This window comes from Gymnoscopelus microlampas (genome assembly GCF_963454915.1).
Source record: "Gymnoscopelus microlampas genome assembly, chromosome: 6".
Taxonomy (NCBI): Eukaryota; Metazoa; Chordata; class Actinopteri; order Myctophiformes; family Myctophidae; genus Gymnoscopelus; species Gymnoscopelus microlampas.
In genome coordinates, this window is record NC_139943.1 from 36,335,423 (window position 1) to 36,360,188 (window position 24,766).

The following is a 24,766-nucleotide window of genomic DNA, read 5'->3' on the forward strand; positions in this document are numbered from 1 at the left end:
CAACCCCCATCAAAATATTTTGTAATAGGAACCCCCAGAAGCAAAGATTTGTGTAAAAAAATGTTCCCTTAAAAAAACAATATATATATATAAATATTTGCACAAATGTTCGAGATTTTTCAAAAATAGCAGATCTACAAGCTCATAGCGCAGCACTCTGTGCCGCACTATGAGCTTGTATATCTGCTATTTTTTCATCTTAAAATGACACAGATGCGTTCCCGGTCTTAATGGATTAATCGCCCTGCTTCCAGCATTCATAACCGTCTGGCACTAATGGACACTGGTAGAGGCCGGGCGACGGTGCCATTACAGACCCACCTGGCTTGCAGAGGTCTGGTCTTGTTATAGATATCATGGTAACAAGAGAACATTACAATTAAAGAATTTCTCAAAAATTAAAGGCAGACTAGGTAACTTTGAGCCTACATTTAAAATATATATATTTATTTTGCATTTTTTCCCTCTATCAGCCACTATATAATTATGCTGGTGTGTTTTCCTGCAGGAAGACACATCCCTCTGGCTGTATTTTGGTTTTATTCCACTGTTCATGTTGACATTCCACTGTTTATGTTGACATTCATCCCTTGCAGGGACTGAAAAGTCTGTGGGGGGAGAGGGGGGGCTTGGCCTGAGCTCTTAATTGATCCCTTAAAACTTCAGAGGGGTTGTGCACTGAGTTGATTGATTGGGCCATAAAAGTGTCAAACTCGTTAGTGTTCTCTATAATCAATGAATGCATCAGAGACAGCAATCACTTTGATACCTGTCAGAGAGGGGAGGGGGGGAGTGTGTGTACAGGACACACACAGATCTGAAAAGCTACCTAGTCTGCCTTTAAGTTCTAACATTTAACCTTTGTTTTGGCCGTAATTAACAATAGTATGATGTTCAGCGGGACGATACTGTGGGGAACATTTCTATGTGGAACCTTAAGCCTGGTTTATAATTAGTGTCACATCGTGTTACGCACCGAAAATACCAGATCTACAAGCGTCTGCTATTTTCAGTGCGCGACACCAACGTATAAATAAGTATAAATCCGGCTTTAATTCCCAAGTAATCCTGAAAGAAGAGATACTGTAATAAGACTGGAACACTGTTGGCAGCTCATTTGCAAGAGTGTCGGCCATGGTTTAGGTCAGGCGGGTGCTGGTGATATTTATTCATTTAGAAATTATTTTTTTCCCACATCCGACTGTGTTCCGGAAAGGAAAATAATCCTATTTGGTCACATATAAGCTCACATACAGTCATGTCTGTTCCTTCAGGTCATATTGCAGCCTACAGTATATCACAGCATACCAAATGGATCAGCCCTGGACCAGGACTACATTAGATCTTTAATTAGATTCACAACCTTTGTCTGCCCTTTCTTTACAGAACAGATCAAAGTGTCCGTCAATGATTTCATCATCAAGGCAGCTGCTGTTACTCTTAAAGTAAGTAAAATGTGTATTATGTAAACGTGTGTGTGTGTTGGGGGTGTGTGTGTGTGTGTGTGTTGGGGGTGTGTGTGTGTGTGTGTGTGTGTGTGTGTGTGTGTGTGTGTGTGTGGTGTTCCGTTACGCAGAGTGGCAGCATTATTTGGTGTCAGCCCTGGTACCATTTCCAAACTTAGTTTCCAAGTTCCGTGAGAGTGGAAGTCAAAGACAGACAGCGAAGTGGCCGTCCCAGATATACATACACACACACACAGTATACCATACACACACCCAGCTTCCCCTTGCCCTATTGCACGGGCATTATTCTGATGGGACAAATGTGGAATCTTTCCATGGGGGCAGTGTTGCTGCTTTGAGCATACACAAACTGAACAAAGTTTCAGTACCTATGCTCTGGTGCCAGTCACACACCTGTGACTGGCACACACCTGCCATATAGATTTTTTGGGGGCACTACCCACACGTTTAGCTGTGTCACTCATTCCACGATTGCACGATCCTTACAAGTTATAGTAGTTGAAAAGGTTACAAATCAACGATAACAACGATATGGATGTATGCATGTCCCCATCTAATACATATATGCATGTCCCCATTTAATGCACATATGCATGCCTCCATCTAATGCATGTATGCATGTTTATTGTTTGACTTGTCTCATTTATTTAGCTTTTTGTGAGTTTGTTTGTCTGACCGGGTTTTGTATTTATTTATTTTATTTTATTTTGTATGTCTACATGTTTGTATGTGTATTAGTATCAGTTGTTTTTTATTTTATTTATTATATATTATATATACTTTTTTTTTTTCTGTCTTGGTTTTCCCTGTTTATGGCCTTGTGTGCTTTGGTGATTTCACCTGTTTGCTTTATTTGAAAAATAAATAAAAAATTGATAAAAAAAAAAAAAAAAAAACGATAACAACGATATAAATTACAATACCAATTGGTATTATTGAAGGGGTGCAAAAAAAATGGGGGGAAAAATGAAGGGGTGCAATAATCGACCGAATGTAAGTTTCCAAAATGTATTTATATCTATGATGTTACAGTATATCTGCGAATCTCCCTATGGGTTTCTGCCTGGTCATTTATGTCTTTCAGTGCTTGCAGGGTCCTGTAGTGGAACTGATAGGATTTAGACGTGTTTTTTCAAGCAGCAGTATTCCATCACAAAAGTTCACGCCACCTGTAGCCAATCTGCTGTCACCCTCTTGTCAAACGCATTCATGTGCATTTAGCAACTAGTGGCAGAAGCCATGGCACCTGGTGAGACAGCCCTAACAATCGTCTCAGATCCGCAGTTAATTCTGTCCTTTTTCTGACACTTGAATGTAATTCTTAGGAAACGAACGTTGTGTCAGCTTCCCCTAGCAGACAGATTTTCACCTCTTACCGAAAGACAACGGGGAGAACAAGAAGCGGAAATATGAAGTGCATGCCTATTTCACTTCCTAACTTTCTCACATTGTCAAAAAGAGTATTTCGATTTTGTCTCGAAGTCTGAGACAGATAATGGACAAGGCCCTCCGGTTATTTAATTATTAGGTCTAGTGATGCCACAGCAGAATATGTCAGGGACAATATAGTGCTCACCACTTATTTCTGCCCCCTTCTTGTCGTGCAATACTGGGTCTCTGACAAAGACTTACATATCAGCCATAATCTATAGCATGTGCCCGAAACCACAGAGTGTCTGACATGGCTCCGATGCATTTTCTGATAGTGGTCATAGAAAATGACATGGTTATGTTGTACTTTGCAGCATTAGGTAACTGCATTACAGCTTTGGTTCTGCTTTTTGCTTTTCAGTTATTTTCTCTCTTCCTCTTTCTTTTTAATCATCATATCTGGCAATGGTTGGGCTGAAATTTGATCTCTCACCCTAGGAAATGCCAGAAGTAAACGTGACCTGGTCCGGGGAGGGCCCCCAAGCACTTGATTCCATCCATATCAGCATCGCCGTCGCGACAGAAAAGGGCCTCATCACTCCCATCATCAAGGATGCTGCAGACAAAGGGGTTCAGGAGATCTCGGCCAATGCCAAGGTCAGAAATAAACTGTATATATATATATATATATATATATATATATATATATATATATATATATATATGTATATATATATGTATATGTATATGTATATGTATATATATATATATATATATATATATATATATATATATATATATATATATATATATGTGTGTGTATACTATACTTGTATAATTACAAGGCTGAAGCAAAGAAAACTGTGAAAAAGTTATTACATCATTTTGTGTGTGTGTGTGTGTGTGTGTGGGTGGGTGGGTGGGTGGGTGGGTGTGTCTCCAGAGCGTGATTGCAGCCTAATGTATACAGCACATCACGTGACAAAAAGAACAGACCTACAAGCTCACAACCTGCTTCAGCGTGAGGCGTTTTAAGCTTGTAGATCTGTTCTTTTGTCACGTGACGCCCTCACTTGAGTATTATGAATCAATCAAGGGACATAACAAAAAGTGATGGGAATTATTGTTCTTTACAGTGTACTCAATCGTTCAGTACAGTTGAACGATTGACTAAAAAGATTAGTTCACCAGTTTGTCCAGTACTATGTCACTGATGGTTCATTCCCACACTGAATCAGGAACAGCACTGACCGAAACCACCTCAAATCATTCAGTAAATTACTGAAACGATTTGAGGTGGTCTCGGTCAATACTGTTTCCGTGCGTGAGTGAACGTAAACGAGTGAATGTCTGTGTCTGTCAAGTAAAACATTCTAATAATATGGTCGGATGCCATAATGAGTCTTGTATTCTAGTGCCCTAGGATAGGTGGTTTAGCAAAACTTTGTCATGAAATATGGAATGGGATTCTCTCAGTTTACTGCACTGGAGCAACTCGGATGTATTTAACTGCCTCTTTTTTTTATTAAGGTGCAGAGTACAAAAGGGGACAACGTACATGAGGCTTAGATATAAGGTGCATGAGCATAGCAGCTGGTATTGTACTGTTCATGATATAGACATTAAGGTCCAAGAGTTGTACATGAGATTAAGGTCTGTCAGTGCGTGTCAAGTTCAACCACACAAAAGGTCACTTTCACTGATATAATCCACAGGTAGGTCCATGACGAAAAGCAAAAGTCCAAGACCAGCCTGATGACAGGCGGTGGTCATGCCTTGTTCAACAGTCTGATGGTAGCTGGGTGGAAGTTGTTCATAAACCTGGTGGTCTTGCCCTTGATACTACGGTAGGCCTCCTTGCCTGGCCACAGGCGTTGTAGGGGTATGAACACCTGTAGGGGTATGTACCACCCGTTGTAGATTTGTCTTTTCTATGGTAGTACAGTTTCCGTACCAGGCAATAACACAGCCTGAAAAAAAAACACTTTCAATGGAGCTATTGTAGTACATTCTGAGGATGCAGGGCTAACTCAGTCCGAATTTATTCAGGTAACGAAACCAGTATAGTTGTTGCTGAGCCTTTTTCCTCACGTGCGTCGTGTGTCCCACTTGACCTCCTTGATGTGTACTCCGAGGAACTTGTACTTGCTGACCCTTTCCACTGTAACTTTGTTGATGAAGATGGACGCATGTTCTCTCCTCGGCCTCCTGAAGTCCACGATCAGCTCCTTGGTCTTGTTGACGTTGAAGGCGAGGCTGTTCTCTGGCACCAGAGTGCCAGTAAACTGATCTCATCTCTATAGGCAGACTCGTCATTGTTGACAATCCGGCCGCCTTTTTTTGTTTTATTATTTTATTGTCTCCGCCAGGCCGAAAAGATTGGAGCCTAAGATTGGCTTCCAAAGTTTGCAGGATTGGTTTGTTTTGAACAAAATGCCTCAAATCATGAACGCAGCATGCAATCTCCGTGCAATTTTGCACGCACATTCCCACTAGGCCGAGGAAGAAATGCCACTTGACATTTTTCAAAAAAGCCTCATGGTGGCGCTATAACAGGCCGTTTCGCGTTTTAACTGCACTGATCTGCGTGAAACTTGCACGCACACTCCCAAGAGGCCAAGGAAAAACCTTTGCCCTGCATTTTTCACATATGCCTTTTAGAGTGAAACACATTTTTTGGTATTACTCCTACAGATTCCTAATTGGTTAACATTGGCTTCCAAAGTTTGCAGGAGAGGTCCGTTTTGAACAAAATGCCTCAAATCATGAACGTAGTGTGCAATGTCCGTGAAATTTTGCACGCACATTCCCACTATATACTAGGCAGAGGAAGAAATGCCTTTTCACATTGGCCTGTTATAGTGCCACCAGCAGGTCTAATTTAGCTAAACACATTTTTGGAACAAATCGCTCAAATCATGAATGCAGTGTCTGATTGACGTGAAAGGCCTAAGAAGAAATGGCACCCTTTTCACATTGGCCTATTATAGCGCCACCAGGAGGCCACAAAAACCTACCTGATCTGGCGGAGACCTGTGCTCCGAGGAGCACTTATTCTAGGTTTTTTTTCAGTCGTTCATAGATTTTTTTTAAATTACCAAAACCACACTGAATTCATAAAAAAAAAATCCTGAGAAAAAAGGTATAGACTGAAGCCTAAGCTTATTACGTCTACCCTTTTGTTATTTAACTTTTAATACAATACACCTTGTCCAAGTATTCAAACACATGAATTCATGTAACAAATCTCCACTCGACAATACAATGTTCCAAAAAATCACTATCACTGTCGTGTCATAGGCATACTTGAAGATGAAGTTGGAGTCGTGTGTGACTGTGAAGTCATGTGTGTACGTGTGGCGTCAGTTTTTAATCTGCAATCATTTCCTTCTTGTAGAACAAATATGACAGCAGAAAATGATTCTATTTCGGCCGTACTCTGTACAGCCGATGATGCAATTTGTGGGTAAGAAAAGAAACACTCAATTCCATATCAGCCATCCAAAATGACTGTTTTTCCCTTTTGCAGCATTTGTAACAGATACAGGATTGAATCTTGATTAAGCCCGGTCACACTGTCACTAGCATAATCTCACTTGGTATCTCTCGCAGTCATCGATGATAGACATTTCCAGAGAGGTTAGTGTTCACTACAGATTAACCTCTCAGTAAAACATGGTCATACATTTGTCTATTTAAAAAAAGACAACAATATAAGGGACCTTCCATGCAGTTATACGTACGTCATGATGCAATGGTGCTGGTGATGTTTGTCTCTGACAATTATTGGTATCACCTCAGCTGTCAGCCCGCTTGTAAATTTAAAAAAGTACCACTTACCAGGTACTAAGCACAACTTTTGCCCGCTGGAAATCCAAAATGGCGAGTAGAGCAGGGTCGAGCCGATTCTTTGCAGTGGAAATTTGCCTTCAAATTAGTCAGGGTCCACTTTTAAGCCTCTTACTGCTTCCTGACAATATTAGGATGTCTTGAAGGTCACACACACACAGGCACTTATTCAACATGTTATAGAACCCTGTGCAGAGATTCCTGCACGCTTAAGCCTTAAAAGTGTGACTTGCCATGCAGAGCCTTGAGGGGAATTATGCTGCAAGCTTTCAGTTAATGCAAGATTTACTTATCACTCTGTAATTGAAAACAACACGCTGTGTAGCTGAAGCATTGAATGCTCACTGTTAACTTTGCTGGCCACGGGTAGATGGATTGTTTTTCTACTTGGGGCGCTTATCTTAAATAGATGCCTTGCCCCATACTGTCTCCACGATTTTCTCATATTGTTGTTGGGCAGAAACCTTGCATCTCCATATAGCCCTAATTCGGCGTACCAGAGTGTCGTGCAAAAGTATCAAAATTAGCAGATCTGCAAGCTTAAAACGTGTCCCGATGTGATGCGTTGTGGATGAGTTATTTTCACTAATTCTGAAAGATTTTGAAAGTGGTTAATTTTGTCTGTGGGCTTTATAAATAAATATTTAACCACTGAAAATTATTAACAAGCGTCTGTGACTAAATAATTACTACAGTGGATCCATTGGAACACCGATTCTTTTTTGGCGACAATATGCCAGGTTTTATAGCAGCACGTCCTACATTAACCTTAAAATTACAATTCCAATTGAATGCACACATACGTGCATGAGGCAATAACTACATTTTGCACTCTTGGAAATACAGAAAGCTGTGTCAAGTTCATTATTCCCATCTATGTGCCAGTGGCATATTGATTCAGATACTCTGGGTGTTTTATAGAAGCAGTGTTGGTTTTGGTTTGCTCATAAAGAGCCGATGCATCAGAAAATAACTTTTCGTTGTGTCAACTCTCACTTTATTTGATGAATAGCACTGTCTGATAGATCCAATCTCTGTCTGGGCTTAGTGTCAGGCGTGTAATCCTTAACTTGGAAAAGCCATTTGAAAATTCACCCCATAGCCAATCACATTTTAACCACTTAAACCCTCTAGACTTAATGAAATGTCCTGAGTTGGCACTGTACTTCGCTTTTTTCCATCGGCACCAAATTTCTTTGCCAAAAATAGACTATCTACAAGCTCACAGCTCATTACGTTGTGCAGCGGTGTCAGCTTGTTGATCTGCTATTTTTGGCTAATGTTCCCCCCATAATATGGATGCTGGGGTTCAAGAGGTTAATTGACAGACCTCACGGGTGACTAGCGTACTGGACAGATTTGGTATGAATTCTGTTACACAGGAGAAATCATGGAGTTGATCTGGATGTTAAATATCATCTAGCTAGCCTAACGGGGGGGAATATATAAATAGTTCTTCCTAGTATGTCCTGGTTGGATTACTATCGTGGAAACTCATATACTTGGAGTGGTTTTTCATTATAAAATAGCCTGGCAGTCTTTCATTTGCGTTAGAAAAAAGTGTTTCTGTATGCTCCCCGCTAACATTCACAGTGGTATTGAAAAGCTCTTTACGTTATGCTTGAAAAGTAATAGTAACTCTACATTTTCATTGGAATCTCTAATTTTTTTTTACCTCTGTTGTCTTTCTTAAAGTGTTTTGCTCGTATTTAATTACAACACAAAAGTTTCTCATGATAATATTTGAACAGATTTTTCGATATTCTGTTCACAAGCCTTTGCAATTGTGACGTAAATAGCATGAACCCTAGTCAACAAATGACATGATACATGGTCAAGTAAGTAGAGAGCAAAGTGCTTCAAAGTAACCATACCAGAATACCAGGTAAACATCAATCTTAGTTTCTATCAAAACAACATGCTATCTGAACAGCATTGTCGGCATTTGTAGTCAAGCAAACAAACAAGTTACCAGCATATACTGCACAGTATCTGCAGTGATCTACAGTAGCTATACACAGCCTCCTCACTACTGTTCAAGCTCCAATTCTCTCGCATGGACCTCAGAGTGACTCACAGTGACTTATCATCTCTGCTTTGCAGGCATTGGCCCAGAAGGCCAGGGATGGGAAGCTATTACCTGAGGAATACCAGGGAGGCTCATTCAGGTAAGCCTCACTTCACTGTTTATGACTGTGTGACATCAGGGCTCAGGGAATGCAGTATAATGCCCATTCAAAATGAGTTTTTGCTCTTCATTCTCCAATGATAAAAAGGAGCGTAGGGACTATTCTCTCTTTAGCATCTTTAATCCGGTTTCACAAGCTTACCATGTAATTTCCTGTGTAGCTAAGTGCGCTCCTGATAAGAGGGCAGTCATAAACGGCTGCCATTAGGAGTTATAAATCCAACCTCGCAGATAGTCTATTTATTATGCATATTCAACATTTCATGCAAGCATGAAGCGAATATGTTCTCGGCTGCGACGAGGACCATCAATTACCATGCCATCCATTGCAGCAGAGTGAAAGGGAGGCTTTTCTCAACTCATTAGAATTAATGGTGTCATTTAGACATAAATCGGGTTTCTGTGTCGGGAGGAGGACGGCAAATTCCTTTGTCTTCGTGGGAATGTACGCGCACATCCTTTCTTCCTATCATTTATTTTTCCCCTCTTCATCCTCTTGGGCTAACATTCTCATTAAGGCACTGCCCCCAGGTCATTATCACTCACAAAACACAGAAATTGGGAGTCTGATTTACTGAAGCTGTGTTAATGTGAACACATCAGTGCTCTACTGTCTTTAATTTAAATATACTGTATTAACTAGGTTTTTTCTTTGTAGGCATAGCAGCCTTTTAGTTATTTTGTTTCTACTCCATTCACATCTCTATCCTTCAGTAATGTTCTTTTCCCCCTCTATAAATTAGTATTTTATTATTACAGATGGATGCAGTATCACTAGTACTGTATGTCTCCTTGGTTAGTTTTATGCATGTCCTCTACTGCTGGGCTTGACTAATGACAGTCATGCCTGTTATCTCTTCTCTCCTTCCGTTCTCTTCCTCTCTCTCTCTTTCTCCTCCCCCACTCCTCCGGTGTGGCAGTATATCTAACTTGGGGATGTTTGGCATCAGTGGCTTCAGCGCGGTGATCAACCCCCCTCAGGCGTGCATCCTCGCCGTCGGTACGTCCAGGGCCGAGCTGCGGCTGTCCGAGGACAGCCAGAGCCTGCGCTCGCAGCAGCTGATGACCGTCACCCTGTCCAGCGATGGGCGGCTGGTAGACGACGAGCTGGCGTCACGCTTCCTCGACAAGTTCCGCGCCAACCTGGAGCGCCCAGAGCACATGGCTCTGGTGGCTTGAAAGGGAAATGGGGAAAGAGAGGGATAGAGAGCGATAGAGAGAGAGAGAGAGAGAGAGATCACTAGAGAACAGTGATGTGAGCAAGAATATGTGAAACACCTCCATCATGAAGCCCATTTCATGCTTGCACTAGCAGAGGTCTTAACACGGTTGATATTCATTCATGCCAACTGAACAAGTTACTGGCATTACAACTGGAGTTGGTCCCCTGGCACTGCACTGTCTCTGCTCACTGCTGCTAAGTAGTTACGATGGGTCAATGCAGAGGACACATTTCCCTAAGGGGAGGCTAAACTTTATCTTAACCTTAATTATAGGTTAGGAGGGGCTACCAGTATTCTTGTGCATACTGTAAGTACTGTACACTTGTTTGCTTTTGAAATATAATTTGCAGGCTTTCTGATGGAGGCGTTAAATCAAACTGCTACTAGAGTGCTGGAGGTCTAGAGTGTTATCTCAATGAGTTAACCCATTAAGACCGGGAACGCATCTGTGTGTCATTTTTAGATTTCTTTGGGCTATTCAAAAATAGCAGATCTACAAGCTCATATGAGCTTGTAGATCTTATATTTTTGAATAGCCAAAGTATAAAATAATGGTTATAGCTCAAATCTAAAATGACACAGATGTGCTCCCGGTAGTGATGAGCGGGTCGGGTTTTTTCATGACCCGCCCCGTCCGCGACGGAACCCAACCCGCCTCAACCCGCCCCGCGAACCCATATATAAATCTATGGCTCAACCCGCCCCGCGACCCGCGATTTCTGTAAAATCATGAAGGTTAAATAATCTTCAAGTATACACCCCAAGTGTATTCAAACTGTTTTATTGTTATTATTCTTATTCTTATTCTTATTAGGAATAAAGACAAAACAAGAGCATGTGATTTTTATTTTTTTTTTGCGTGTGAGAGAGGCTGACCCGCTCACCCGCAGCCCGCATAATTGCCTCTGAAATCCTGACTCGACCCACCCGCGCCGCGGGTTGACCCGCGGGTTGACCCGCGGGTCCCGCGGGTTACGGGTCGGCCCACTCATCACTAGCTCCCGGTCTTAATGGGTTAAGTTAACGCTCTGGATCTTTCTGTGTAGGAGTCATGCGCTGGCCAAATGTTACCAAGAGGGAAGTGGTATATCAGGGTGGTTTCCCACGCCCTGTCATACCACTTCCCTCTTAGCATAGCAGGGTGTTCCCCACGTAGTGGGACATGTCCATTTGTAATGACAGCTATTCTAACACACCAATGTTTGTAAATATATATATATATAAAGCACTTATTACTGTTCAGGAGTCCTAATTTTAAATCCCAGTGCATGTGCTTTATGTCACTCTGAGTTCACATCCCAGACGCTGCTGTGTACATGTGTCTAAGGCAGTGGTTCTCAACCTTTTTCTAGATCAGGGCCCACTTGAAAATCTCAAGAGTTTGCGGCCCACGCATATGACCACTTAACACGGCAGCCGTTCAGCTGCTGCGTTAAAGGGGAATACCACTCTTTAATACACCACAGGGGGGGGGGTTCTTATTTCCACACAAAAGCTCTAAGGTGTATTAAAGACATAGTTCAATGGTGAAAATGAGTGATATTCCCCTTTAAGTGGTCAGATGGGTGGGCCACGTGCATTTTCAGAGCAAATTTATATAAGCTCCTACAGTAAGTCATAGTGTTTTTTTGGTTGGCCCACTTGCAATATCCTCACGGCCCCCTAGTGGGCCCTGGCCCACAGGTTGAGAATCGCTGGTCCTAAGGCATAAATGACTGGCGGGGGATGGACATGTGGGGATGTTCCCACGCTTGTTGTGATTCTAGGCTATGCATTACTGCTGGATTTAAACAAAAACAATTCGTATGGATTCTTTCAAATTCTGTGTTCATTGTTCATGTTAATATGTCCTAACTTATTTAAAATGGAAACACCCTCCGCTGAAAAGATCATGTATGTTAATGTGTGTGCGAAACAAACCAATAAACCAGGCGTTTCTTTTGATGCCAGTATCCATCTTTTCTGTTCATTTCTGAGACATCCACAGTCCTTATTTAACCACACTACGTGCCACCTCATGATATGGAACAGCCACTAATGCAAATACAGATGTGTCTGTGTCCATATATGCATTTAATTGGCATGGAAAGTCAGAGATTACATAACGAGTATACCATAGATGCCAATTAGGCTAATTTGCTGGGCAGAGAATACGGTGGAGTCCCTCCTGACAGATGTGTGTGTGCTTTAAGCGTGCGCGGAGCAGCTGTTTGCTTGTGTGCAAAGCACTGGTGGGGAAATCATACCCTACATAAACGCTACCACATCATGGTGCCGTTTCTTACACATGCAACGAAGATGTGATCACTTATGAGGGATCCTTGGAATAGGTCATAATATTCATTTAATTTTATATTCTGCACCTCTGTTGCAATGAAAAGAAATATTTTTTACAACCAGGGTATGGCAGTAGTTAATTAACAATTTGAGAAGATGAGCATCCTCCTCTTCATTACTGTCCAGAATGTGTCATCCTTGTGCATTTTTCATTAAGCGCTAACTTACAGTATGTAATTTTTTTGCCCGTAATGAAATGCCCAAAATAGGTACGTCAGGTAAACGGTTGAGAGAAGATTTTCGACCTTTTGTGAATATATGAATACAGAATTCAAATTGATTATGAAGAGCGAATTATCTGCGTGACAATAGAAAGGAAGGAACACGCATACAAAGAACCGGAAGTTACCATTAACATGACCATTATCATGGTGACCATGATTAGAGCCCAAGTGTCCCTCCTTGTTTCACAGTAACGCTGAATTACTGCCTGACAAGCAGCTTTCCAACAACTATTACACTGTCTGCAGTTTGTGGCTTTACACACACAATACAACCACATTTCCATTGATGTGGTGAGAGAACATTGTGTACTTTAGAAGACTGCAACGGTTGCTTTGGTAGCAGATAGAGATGTGTGCATTCAGTGTTGGAGAGGGAGGTGGGAGATAGGCAGGGGGCCCACGGGGCGTACAGGCAATTGGCACGGCAATGCCGCTTTCTACAGTATGCCTACTGTTCTTCTAGCCGTTTACCCACACCCTCACACATACACGCACCTCTTCCACTGTCTCCCGAGTTACCACGGCGATGGAAGGTACACACAAGGAAATTACTTTTATTTTTAATCAAGACACTGTGCCCCTGTACAATTAAAACTGGGGATGGAAGTACAATGTAATGATAAGCCTCCCTGATTATGAAAAGCAATCAGACATATTTAATATCTTATAATACAAAATGCATTTTTGTAATTGAATCTGTTGGGGACACACACACACACACACACACACACACAACAAAACAATTGAGAACTTCTACACGTCGATATGTGTTGTCGCTATTTATCTGCTGTTTATTTAAATAGGAATCCAGTCTTTGGAAAGTGCTTGCTGACCCACCTCCATGTCTCAGTCAGTGAATCAGGTGATATATCCTACAGGGTGAGTATCTGTATGCAAGCGAGCTACCAACTGTTGGGAGGAATTACAACAAACCCAAGAGCGGTTAGGCTATACATTAGAACTAGCTAAATGCTTAACTCGACACAACCACATGAGAAAGAGAAGTGAGTGTGAAAGACTTGACTGCAATAGGGGGGGCATCTTCTCAGAGAAAGGGGTATGTGTGCCCCTTATTGAGGTGCCAGACCTGTGGCTGAAGACCGTGAAACCTTAGCAACAGGAAGAGAGAAAAGTATCATTGAAAAGCTCAGAGGCAGTGGGAGCTAGTTTAAATGTTCATGATTTGTACATGATGTAGGCCTTACAGTATGACTCATTGACAATACTGTGGCCTGGAACTAGTACAAAACACAATTTTTGTAACAACGTAATTTGTTGGACAAAACAGGTACCTACCTCATACAGAAGTTTCCTGAGGAGGTAAGGAAGTATAGCCTTTGAAACCAGATCCAAAAGCCACAGAAATAGCTAAGGAAGTCATCAGCACTCACATACAATATAAGTAACACTTTGTTTTGATAATGCACAGAAGCAGATGGAAACTGATGCGTTTCCGTGGAATTACTGTATGTGGGTGTGAAGCCACATGGCCTATGTCATTGTGCAGGTCACGCCTAACTTCCTATGTTAGGGGAACTTCCTATGTTAGGTTAATAGGCTTTTTAATAACTTAAGCCATATTTAGAGGAGATGCAGCATCTATTTTTCAATGGGGTCCCATAAATGTATGAACAACAGACATAGATACATACTACATTCATACACATATAGCTTGCTCACCCTCTCCCACCCACCCCGCAACCACCACACCATCAGCTGTTAAACAACAGAAGTGTATATGTCCCTATACAGGTACAGTCAATTTAGAAGCATAAACAAGTTGAATCAAGATGTGAATATAGGTAAGTCCTGAAGCCACAGAAGGATGAAATAGAGTCAGAGAAGATGTTAAAACTGTTATGAAAACTTTCTTTCAATTCCTTTTTCCCCCAAAGAACTTCCCCAACCATTCTGTCAGACACTGTCTGGGTACTCCCGCACGTGCACAATGTTCTTTTATGGGGTTAGTTGGGTCCCTGATGACTCACAGTGTGCCCACCACCAGACGCCACTGCACATAATAGTCAGACAGTATAATGTAGAGGAGACGGAGCTCTCGTATCAGTTTGGAGTGGGAACATTTGGACCGATAATGATGGTGAGTGGTGACGCAGACAGCATGATGAAGCTGTCAGCATAACTGGCCAATCCATGCACCTTTGTCTGCATTTAAAACAAATCTGCCAATAGACCTTTATCACAGCAGCCATTAGGACATGAAATAGCCTAGTAGGGTGAATACAGGTGTCACAGAGCAGCCTCTTGTAGACTAGTTTTACCCATATTATGTTTAAGTTCAGCAGTAGACCTAGTACCCATTCATATTGAAATGTATGTAATGCTTGTCACTTGTAGATTCACAGTCACACAGGTGCAAATTCTGTTGTGACTGGAATCTCTTTGATATCTTTTTTGTTTATCTGCACAGGAAGATGCTGCTTTTGTGCTTTTGTGCCTGAAGATCTGATTGATTAGAACATGGGGTGCGTCTTGGGTGGATTGCTGTTTTACTGTGGTTGGTTGGTAATGACTGCAATGGGGAGAGGTTTTCCTCCCCATCAATTTGCGCAATCTTTCTTCAGTTCATTTTTGCCATTTTTGTTGTCCTGGCCTGGAGCCAACAATTCTTTGTTTTTGCATCCATCTGGAGCTTTTCATGGTTTTCACTGACTTTGTGCTGATATACGCTCCCACTTTGTGACAACAGGTGTTATCAATAATACTAATTAAGGTTCTGTTCCATTCAGGGTTATGCAATTGTGCATGTTGGCTCACTGGAAAGGCTTTGCTGCACTAAATGGAACAGAACCTTAATTATTCATTAATTGTCTCCGCCAGGCCGAAGGCGTGGCAGAAACTATGTTTTGCACCCTGTCTGTCGTGTGTGTGTGTGTGTGTGTGTGTGTGTGTGTGTGTGTGTGTGTGTGTGTGTGTGTGTCCATCTGTCTGTGAGCAGCAAATCTCTGACACCGTTGGCCCAATCGACGTGAAACTGCACACACACTCCCTGGATGCCAGAGCAGAACCTCTGCCCTGAATTTTTCAGATCGGCCTTTTATAGCGACACCAGGAGGACGATTTTTTGCAAAACAAATTTTTTGATATTACTCCTACAGATTTGTCCAAACATCACCAAATTGGTACACAGTATCTCTCTATAGTCATTAAACCAAACGGGTCTGTCGGAATTTTCATATTTCATCCTGATTGGCTAAGATTGGCTTCCAAAGTTTGCTGGAGTGGTCCATTTTGATGCCTCAAATCATAAACGCAGCGTGCGATTGCCGTGAAACTTTGCACGCACATTGCCACTAGGCCAAGGAAGAAATGCCAGCGTAAAATTTTGCACGCACACTCCCTAGAGGCCAAGGAAAAAACTTTTTTAATAAAGGCCTTTTATAGCGCCACCAGGAGGCCGATTCTTTCTTGATATTACTCCTACAGATTTTGTCACCACGCAAATCGGTACACATTATCTCAGTCATGTGATCAACACGTATCTGTTAGATTTTTCATAATCCATCCTGATTGGCTAAGATTGCAGTGAAAGGCCTAGGAAGCACCCTTTTCACATTGGCCTATTACAGCGCCACCGGGAGGCCACAATAACCTACCTGACCTGGCGGAGACCTGTGCTCCGAGGAGCACTTTTTCTAGTTTAACCTGTTTATACCTGCTATTTCATGTCAATATTGCTGCCATGAGAAAAGCCTATTAAACTTCTATTGAATGTCATCTCAGTTTCTTGAGGCGGTGGATGGCACATGTGAACAAGCATTGGTAAGAAAGATGTTTTTCTGTGACCCGTCGCAACAAATTATAATATTATGCAATTAGCTTTTAGATAAATATAGTAGGCAGAATTCTACTATGTTTGTTTCTTTTATTGATGCCTCTAGGGCCTTCGACCGCATTAATCATGAAAAGTTATTCTTAAAACTGACACAGAGAGGGGTCCCTAGTTTCCTAGTCAGAATCTTGGTGTTCTGGTATGCTCACCAGACAATGAGGGTAAAATGGGGGAAGTCAATATCTGCTCCTTTTCATGTGACCAATGGTGTCCGTCAAGGAGGAATAATTTCTCCATTCCTTTTTAATGTTTATATGAATGATTTATCATTGATGTTAAATGCATGTGGGACAGGGTGTAGAGTTGGTGACTCGTTAATTAATCACCTGATGTATGCAGATGATTTGGTCATCTTTAGTCCATATAGTGCTGGGCTACAACAGCTACTGAGGATATGCTCACAGTATGGCTTTGATTTTAATATAAAATACAACGCTAAAAAGAGTAAGGTCATGATTGTCCGAAGTAGGGAAGACAGACTATCTACCTTTCCTGACTTCTACCTGGCTGGCACTGCCCTTAGTGTGTGCAGTGAGATTACTTATTTGGGACATATTATATGACCTAACAGATGACAAAGACATCTATAGGCAGCGGCGTAAGCTGTATGCCCAAGCAAACATGCTGTGCCGCAAATTTAGCATGTGCTCAGTACCTGTGAAGATCTCACTGTTTAGATCCTTCTGTACACCACTGTATACTGCCCACCTTTGGAGTCGCTTCAGGCAAGGCAGCTTCAGGCGCCTTACAGTGGCCTATAATGACTGCATGAGGCTGCTGCTGAGAGCTCCAAGAAGCTCCAGTGCAAGCCAGATGTTTGTTAGTGTTGGGGTACCCACCTGTGCTGCTGTGCTACGCAACCTTATGTATAGGTTTATGTGTAGAGCATCGGAGTCAGTAAATGACATAATCGCTGTCATAACAGACCCCACACGAAGCTCTGTCAGGTTCACCTCTAGATTGTGGAACCATTGGCGCACATGTCTGTATGTCAGAAACTGAACAATGTGAGCTATTTGCATTATTTTTATTTATTTTATTTTATTTTCTGTTTTTATTGTGTGGTGTTGTTTACTTGTGATATGGATCCTCCTGGGTCTGAAATAAAGATTGAATTGAATTGAATATCTAAATTGAAAGGTAGATTTTTTTTCCCATTCAAATACTTACATGAACATTGAATCATTAAATTAAATTTTTTAAGAAATGCTAACAATCCTGCTAGCTTTGACAAGTACTGAATGTAGGAAATTATTTACACCATAAACATACTGCAGATTATTAGAACACAGAAAAAGCACCCACACCCACACACAACTCCTCATAGAAAGTGAATAGGCTTTCACTCTTGTACTGTTCTTTCTAGACGACTAGCCGTGGCCTAAGTTATAAGCCATACATGGGTTCTTTGGCTGTGGACGCCCATCTGAAAATATTTTGTGCCAGGCACCCCCATAAGAGAAGATTTGAATACATAAAAAAATATTTCAAATGTTTCATGATGTTTTGATTTGTTTATTTCAGACAAAATACATAAAATAAACATGATAAAACCTTTTTTTTTTTTTATAGCCAAAGTATAAAGGGTTAAAGTCGTTAAACTGTTCCTCATTTTGCTGGGGTCCCCCGGAACCCCTTCAAGGACCCCACTTTGAGAACCACTGCCATACCTATCATTGTGAAATGTTCTGTTTTCTTATTTTCTCATTTGTTTTGTCAAATGTGGTTGCTGTTGTTGCACTCCTTCATTTTCTGATTTGTAAAATTGTTCAGTGAAATGTGTACTGTGTACAGTGAAATGTGAAATGATTTGCTCATTTGTTTTGTCAAATGATTTGTTTTCTCTTTTGCTATTGTGTTTTTTTATATGCCAAGTTGTTTCGTGTTAATGTTGTTTTCATGCCCCCGTAGCAGGAACAACAGAGTGATTGAACGATTGGTTGTCCAAATATCAGCTACTGTAGGTAAAAGCCAGCAAAACGATTTAGACATTTCCCCGGCTTCCCTGACATTTAGGCCACTCCTTTGTGCGTCGCCCGCCAATCTGTGCCTGACAATCTTTTTATGTGTAACAGCTGGATAAGGGAGCTGCTAGTGAAACAATCAAATTGGTTCCTGCAGAGGTTTTGATGAACTGTATGTGCAGTTTGTTTGAGATACTGTTGGGGGCTCGGCAGGCGTGTGGGTTGCATTCTTAAACCCACAGCATGGAGCGGTCATACGGTGGAGGCTGTTGCCATGGAGACCCGAGGTGGGCTAATGTCCATTGCTGTTGCCTATGCCTGGGTGTCCATCACACATATTGTCTGATGTGTTTCTGTCAAGCTGCCTGGCTGCTGTTTCTTCTCATGACCAGTGGAAGGAATTGCCTTGGGTCTCTCATGAGTTTTTACTACACAGGAGACACAGGAGATACCGGTCAATACCTGCTGTTCGAAGAGAAGAGGGCAAAGTCAAGTTCCCTTCAGGCACTGGAGCGCTGCAGAGAGTGAGATCGCATTTGAATATGACATTTCTCTGATGTGTAGAGACTCAAGAGTGCAAGGAGAGAGAGAGATGGTAATAATAATAGTAATAGAGAGAAAAGCATATTCTTCCTACTCTCCCTTTCCAATCTTACCTTCTCCTGGACCTCATCAAAGCATTTTCAAAGAGACCTTTCAGTCCATAGAACTCACACATGTTGCAGGTAGTGCTCAGGGGATTCGTTTTGCCATAATATGCGTATCGTCGCTGTCAGGCAGAAATCTCCTATTTCCATATTTCATAGTTTCAATTTGTTTTAATAAATGAATGCCTCATTGTATGAGTACCATGCAAAAAATGTCTATATCTACAAGCTCACACTGCGTCACATTGCGATGCACTGTGAGCTTGTAGATTAGAATGTAATTAGAATTGTAATTAGAATGAAGATTTCCCTCCCATTAGCTCATTGTAATGCAGGATGTAAACAAAGAAACTTTTGACTAAGTAACTACATTGTATCTATTAAAGCACAGGTTATTTTGTTCCATCGATCGAACCAGGAACCTTCCAATTCCCAAGTGACTCCTCTACCTCCTGAGCAACTGGGCAGCAGTTTCTTTCCACCCATCAGCGATCATATCAATCAGACATGATGTTTTACCTGATCTGACAGTTTTGACATACAAAGAGACCTGCTATTTATCATGCAGCGATCGATTCAGTGAAAATCTGGAATGTCTGCCTCTGATCTCACACACATACACAGTAAAATCTTCAGTGTTAATTTATCCATTTGTAACTCTTAGAGTGTACAAATGACCAAATGGATCCATGAGGGTCAGGATTTTACAGTGTACACATACTGTGTGAACGGGCTTTGTGGATGATCACTGGGCTTGGTGAAAGCCCTGCTCTCAGCCACGCTGTCTCACGCTCAAGTTTGTTCAGCCATTGTTGACAGGATTTCCTCTGGTCTCCCCATTCTCGCTCCCTACTCTATTGAATCATCTATTTTAAAGGGGCGAGTTTGCTGAGTTTGAACGAAAAGCCTGTTGTAAAATCCCCAACTTCCTTTTACCCTTTTCTACCCTGTTTTTCCTTGTCTTCTTCATTACACACGTTGCCTTGTTGAGTTTTCAGTTAAAAGGTGACGTGAATTTTGGTGGCGTGAATGTTTCGGCTGCCGAACAGCATCAGCAAACACTTCACCTGTGAGATTACTAAGGCTTACCATTGCCGTGACTGTGACTGTTGACTGTGAATGTGACTCCGATGGGAGATGACACAGGGCATTCCAGCTGACTATACAGTAGTCTGTGACAGTCACTGTCCAAACAGGACCGCTCTGCTGTCCCAGCGCCCAAACACAAGCAAGGTCCTTACTCTGTTGTTGTAGCGCAAAGCCTGGCCTTTTGAAGCAGTCCAGTCATGCTCCCATGACTGGAGCTAGCTCATTCAGTCTCTGACGCTACTGCGTCAACCACTGAGTATAGGGTGAGTCAAGGGCATTAGGACAAAACCTGCTAACCTGCAACCATATGCATCCTACCTCCCCTCTGCAGTTTTTGGTTGTTCCTGTGGTTGAAGGGAGGTCAACTTGAGAAGTGTTGCAGGGAAACGGAAACTTCAACCGCTGCACACTGAAACTACTCCCTTGTGATAAATGATATGGCTTCACTCTGCTTCTGCTGAAAGAGCCCAGAACTCTCTCTACACCACAGCGAATATATGTCTGAACATAATGTATTAGGCGTAGACGAACTCTCGATCAATCAGGATGTTGAGGCGAACAGAGTTGGAGACGTTTAAGTATTTCTAAGCTGGAAGTTTATTGCATGAGGTCATGGGAGAAGTAACACAAATAGTTATTAATTCTTTTTTTAATTGACTATATAAATACTTTGTGCACACTCATTTCCCAATACAGAGGCAAATTCTATACCCTAAAAAATATGTTTTAACCACTTTCAACTTGGCGTCCCCATTTTGGGGCCCCGCAACTCGTTTTTGGGCTTGTAGGTTGGGCTTATATTGTACATATAGAGGGGGGGGGGATGTCATAGCCACAAGCTGTAGTCTTAACAATAAATACCAGGCCAGCTTGACGCCAGTGGCGTGACACAAAAAGGCCAACAACGAATGACACCCTCACACCACATGCACATGCTAGTCAGTTAGTCGCGTACACATGACTGGAAAGCGAGTAAGGCTTTACCTAACATTGTATAAAGAAATTATTCCACATAAGCAATGCCTGACTTCATACAAGATATTCTTATTATAGTATAATATCATTGTGCAGTTATAACTCTCTGTATTTGGTTATGTGGGACAGAGTTATGTGGGACATGAGTTACAGCAAAATATGTGAATGAGTGTATGTGAATGAGTGTCTCTTACGTAGCAGTGGATATTTGGGAAATGACTGGTGGATTCAGCCCTTCTGAGTGCCCTGTACTGTACGTATATGGACATCTCGCTGTTGTGTCTAGTCATTACTCTCAATGTGCTTCTCAGAGTGGAAAACCACGTTGCCTGACAGGAATGCTGAGGAAGTGCCATTAGACCGGCCAGACCATTAACCACAAGGATTCCCAACCATGACGACATCCGATGACTATCGATGTGTGAGTCCTTACTGAATAAGAGCAGAAAATGGTGGAAATACTTACTCCATGTAGGCTTTATTAGTTGACTCAGCAGCCTAATGTGTAATTTGGGGTTTGGGGCATGTCTGGCATACAGCTGTTCATCTCTGGATTTCCTCCATGCTATGATGTCACAAAATAAAGCCTTTCGGAGCCTTGGCTTGGTTATTTATCAAACCAAACATTTCAGGCTGGTCTGATTTTCTCTCCCATGTCCCTTTCCTACTGTCTCTTTACTGTGCAGCATGTCGCTCTTAAGTAAGTCAAGCTTTTCACTTTTATTTGTGACTCCCATTTGCTTCAATAAACATTACAATCTCCACACTGAAAATGACATCTAGCCCATTCACTACACACTCAAATTAAGTCAAGTTGAACCCATTTGTTGAAATATGTTGTAGATTACTTTCATGTGAGCTTAAGCGTGAATTCCAGAGTTGACGAAGTTAAACAAACGTAGCTTTACTTACATATAATGACTGTGATGGAGAGGTGTGTGTATATCATTGTGCTGCTCTGTTGACTATGTCCGCTGTTTTGAATTGGTCTGGCCTGTGTATGACCATTTGTGTGTTCAAGTGCTTAAAAGGACATTAATCAATAACGGTAAACATTAGGCTACACTCTGACTCAACCATTCAATAAAGGGAAAAGGTTGTCTAAAGCCACTTGTGTCAATGATGTTTCTCCAGGGAGAGAAACTAGGACAGTCATTGTTCTCTGAAGGAAACTGAACTGGGCTGGACAGTCGGTTGTCTTCAGGGTCTCGTTCTCGCTCTTGTATTCATACAATGGTACTGTAGGCTATATTGTTAGCTTCAACAATAAATAAATAGTTTAAGCATAGCAATTCATCTTTCTACTTAAGATTCCTTTTTATATCTGCTTCTGGCCATTTGTCACTTTGGAGGGAGGGACAGAATGTATTTGTTTGTTTCTGATTATCTACGTATTTGCATTGGCTCCATCCCTTTTTACTGCAGTACCTCAGACGCAAAACCACTGATGTGCAAAACAATCAACTGTTGCTATGACGGCAGCTAAAACAGGAAGTCCCCCCTCCCCCCCACACACACACACGCACACACAGTCACACCCACGCCAACTTGCAAAACTACCTGACCATGTGTTGCAATCAGCGGGGTGTTCCAGAGGTCGAAGGAAACTCTGGAGAGGGAGTGCATTGAGAAGGCATTGTTCTCCATGTTCTCCAGCATTATTGACGAGATCCACCTATACCACTTTCCTGGCCTGCAACTTTATTCAAATATGTGGCTATTAATTAGCCGTTTGGTGGCATTGGAGAGGGGCACGATGTGAACCTTTAAGTTCAGCTTAACGCTGCATGTTCTAATTTTTTTTATTTAATGCACTGTTTGTTTATACAGGTACTGTACAGTGCACAATTAAAAAGTAACTGCACCAGAGTTAGATGGCAGCTATTTTTAACATCTATTGTCCCTCAGCCGGTAGCCTAATCAACCACAGAACAGCAAATGGAAAACAGCACAATACATAAAATACCATCAGCATGAGATAAATATCAATATGTCAAATACGATGAAACGAAGGCAATCATTGGCGGTGACACATTTTGTGCTGACTGTAGCCAAAGCTTGAGGCTGGGTCTAAACACTGCAAAGCTTCTAAAGTTTCTAAAGTTGGGTGGTCTGGAATTACATTTTCCCATTTCATTAACCACTTAACATTCATTCATTCATTCATTCAACCTTTAATTATTTTCTCGGAAATACAATGAGGACAACACCCTCATTTTCAATGATGCCGAGATCAAAAAAGGCATAACACAAAGTAATAATATTGAAATGGACAGTGAACAGGACAAAACAGGTTCTTTGTCGTTTTGTCGTGAGACACTCCCTATGGGAAACAGCGCCATCTGGCGATGTAACAGAGCTACACAATACGCTCCCGGGGCCCATTCATTGGGCTAGAGGGTATGTCACGTGACCGGCCATCCCCTCCCCTCAGCGGGAGGGTATAAAAGGCCCCGGTAGTGACGTCAACTTCCTCTTTCAGTTCCTCTGTTCGCAGATGTTAACGGCTACACGCTTATCAAACAAAAACTGAAATCATCACTTATCCACTTACTCTACTCTTCAGGACCTAAAACTTCAGAAGCCAGCTTTAGCCCAAAGCGGAGACTAGGTTAAGTTCCCCACGGGCCTTCTCGATTATCCAAAACTACTTTCTACGTTCCTTTCTCTATCTCGTGGCCTACCGGCGTTAGCCTTAGCTGTTTTTTGTTAGCCTAGCCGCTAGCTGCTTAAGCTTAGCTCTTAGGCTACCCCCCCACAGCGCTAACCCCCCTTACCGCTTAGCTAACTCCCCGTGTAGAGCTGTTAGCCTAGCCCCTTGTGCGAGCCGGCGTTAGCCCTTAGCCTAGCCTAGCCGCTAGCTGTACTAGCTCAGCCCTTGGCTACCCCCATAGTGCTAACTCCCTTTTCCAGCTTAAAGCTAACTCCCCGAATAGAGCGGTTAGCCTAGCTTTGTCGCTCCCCCTTTTCCACGATGGCTGCTCCGTTTAAGATACCCAGAGCCACCCCGTACCACCTGGGCCCTCTGCCGGCTAGACAGTGCGGCCTACCCGACTGCTCTGCCAGTATCGACGGAGACGATACACACGCTATATGCGTAGCATGCCTCGGCGTCGCACACGCCTTCTACGCGCTCTCCGACCCCGAGTCTTTCTGCGAAGCATGCGCCCGGTTCTCGGCGAGACTGCTTCGACACAGATATGGCCAGGCTACTGCCTGTGCTACTAGTTTAGGAGACACCGACGGCTCTCGCTCGGTTCCCCCGAAACCCTCCCGCATCCCAATACCGTTCTCTGCTGCGGCTAGCGGGGGAGCTCCCCGCTCGCAGCGCTCGGCGGGGACCGCGGCCCCGACCAGACCAGGCCCTTTAGCGGGCAGTGCTAGCCTAGCACAGGGCCAGGGCGATTATACAGCGGCTGCCACTGTCCTCGTAGCTGGACCTCAGCTTACTCAGAATCAGGCTAGCCCCCCCCTTCCCCTCCTCACCCCTGCCGTTACACCGCCTCTACCCAGCGGCCTTCTCCAGCTGGAGGACGGGGAGCAGTCCATGGATGAGGACTTCTCCGCCGCCGACGACGAGTAC

At 42.5% G+C, this 24,766-nt stretch overlaps 1 protein-coding gene across 1 annotated transcript in view; it reads left to right on the top strand.

Moving 5' to 3' along the window:
- The window catches only part of pdhx (pyruvate dehydrogenase complex component X), a 47,528-nt gene extending 35,481 nt beyond the window's left edge, over window positions 1-12,047 (top strand). Inside the window, exons 8-11 of the mRNA XM_084058966.1 lie at window positions 1,387-1,445; window positions 3,336-3,494; window positions 8,790-8,854; window positions 9,795-12,047. Of these exons, the coding sequence (XP_083915092.1) occupies window positions 1,387-1,445; window positions 3,336-3,494; window positions 8,790-8,854; window positions 9,795-10,053 (542 nt within the window). The 3' untranslated portion in view covers window positions 10,054-12,047. The remainder of the gene's footprint in view (window positions 1-1,386; window positions 1,446-3,335; window positions 3,495-8,789; window positions 8,855-9,794) is intronic.
- Window positions 12,048-24,766: the final 12,719 nt, after the last annotated feature.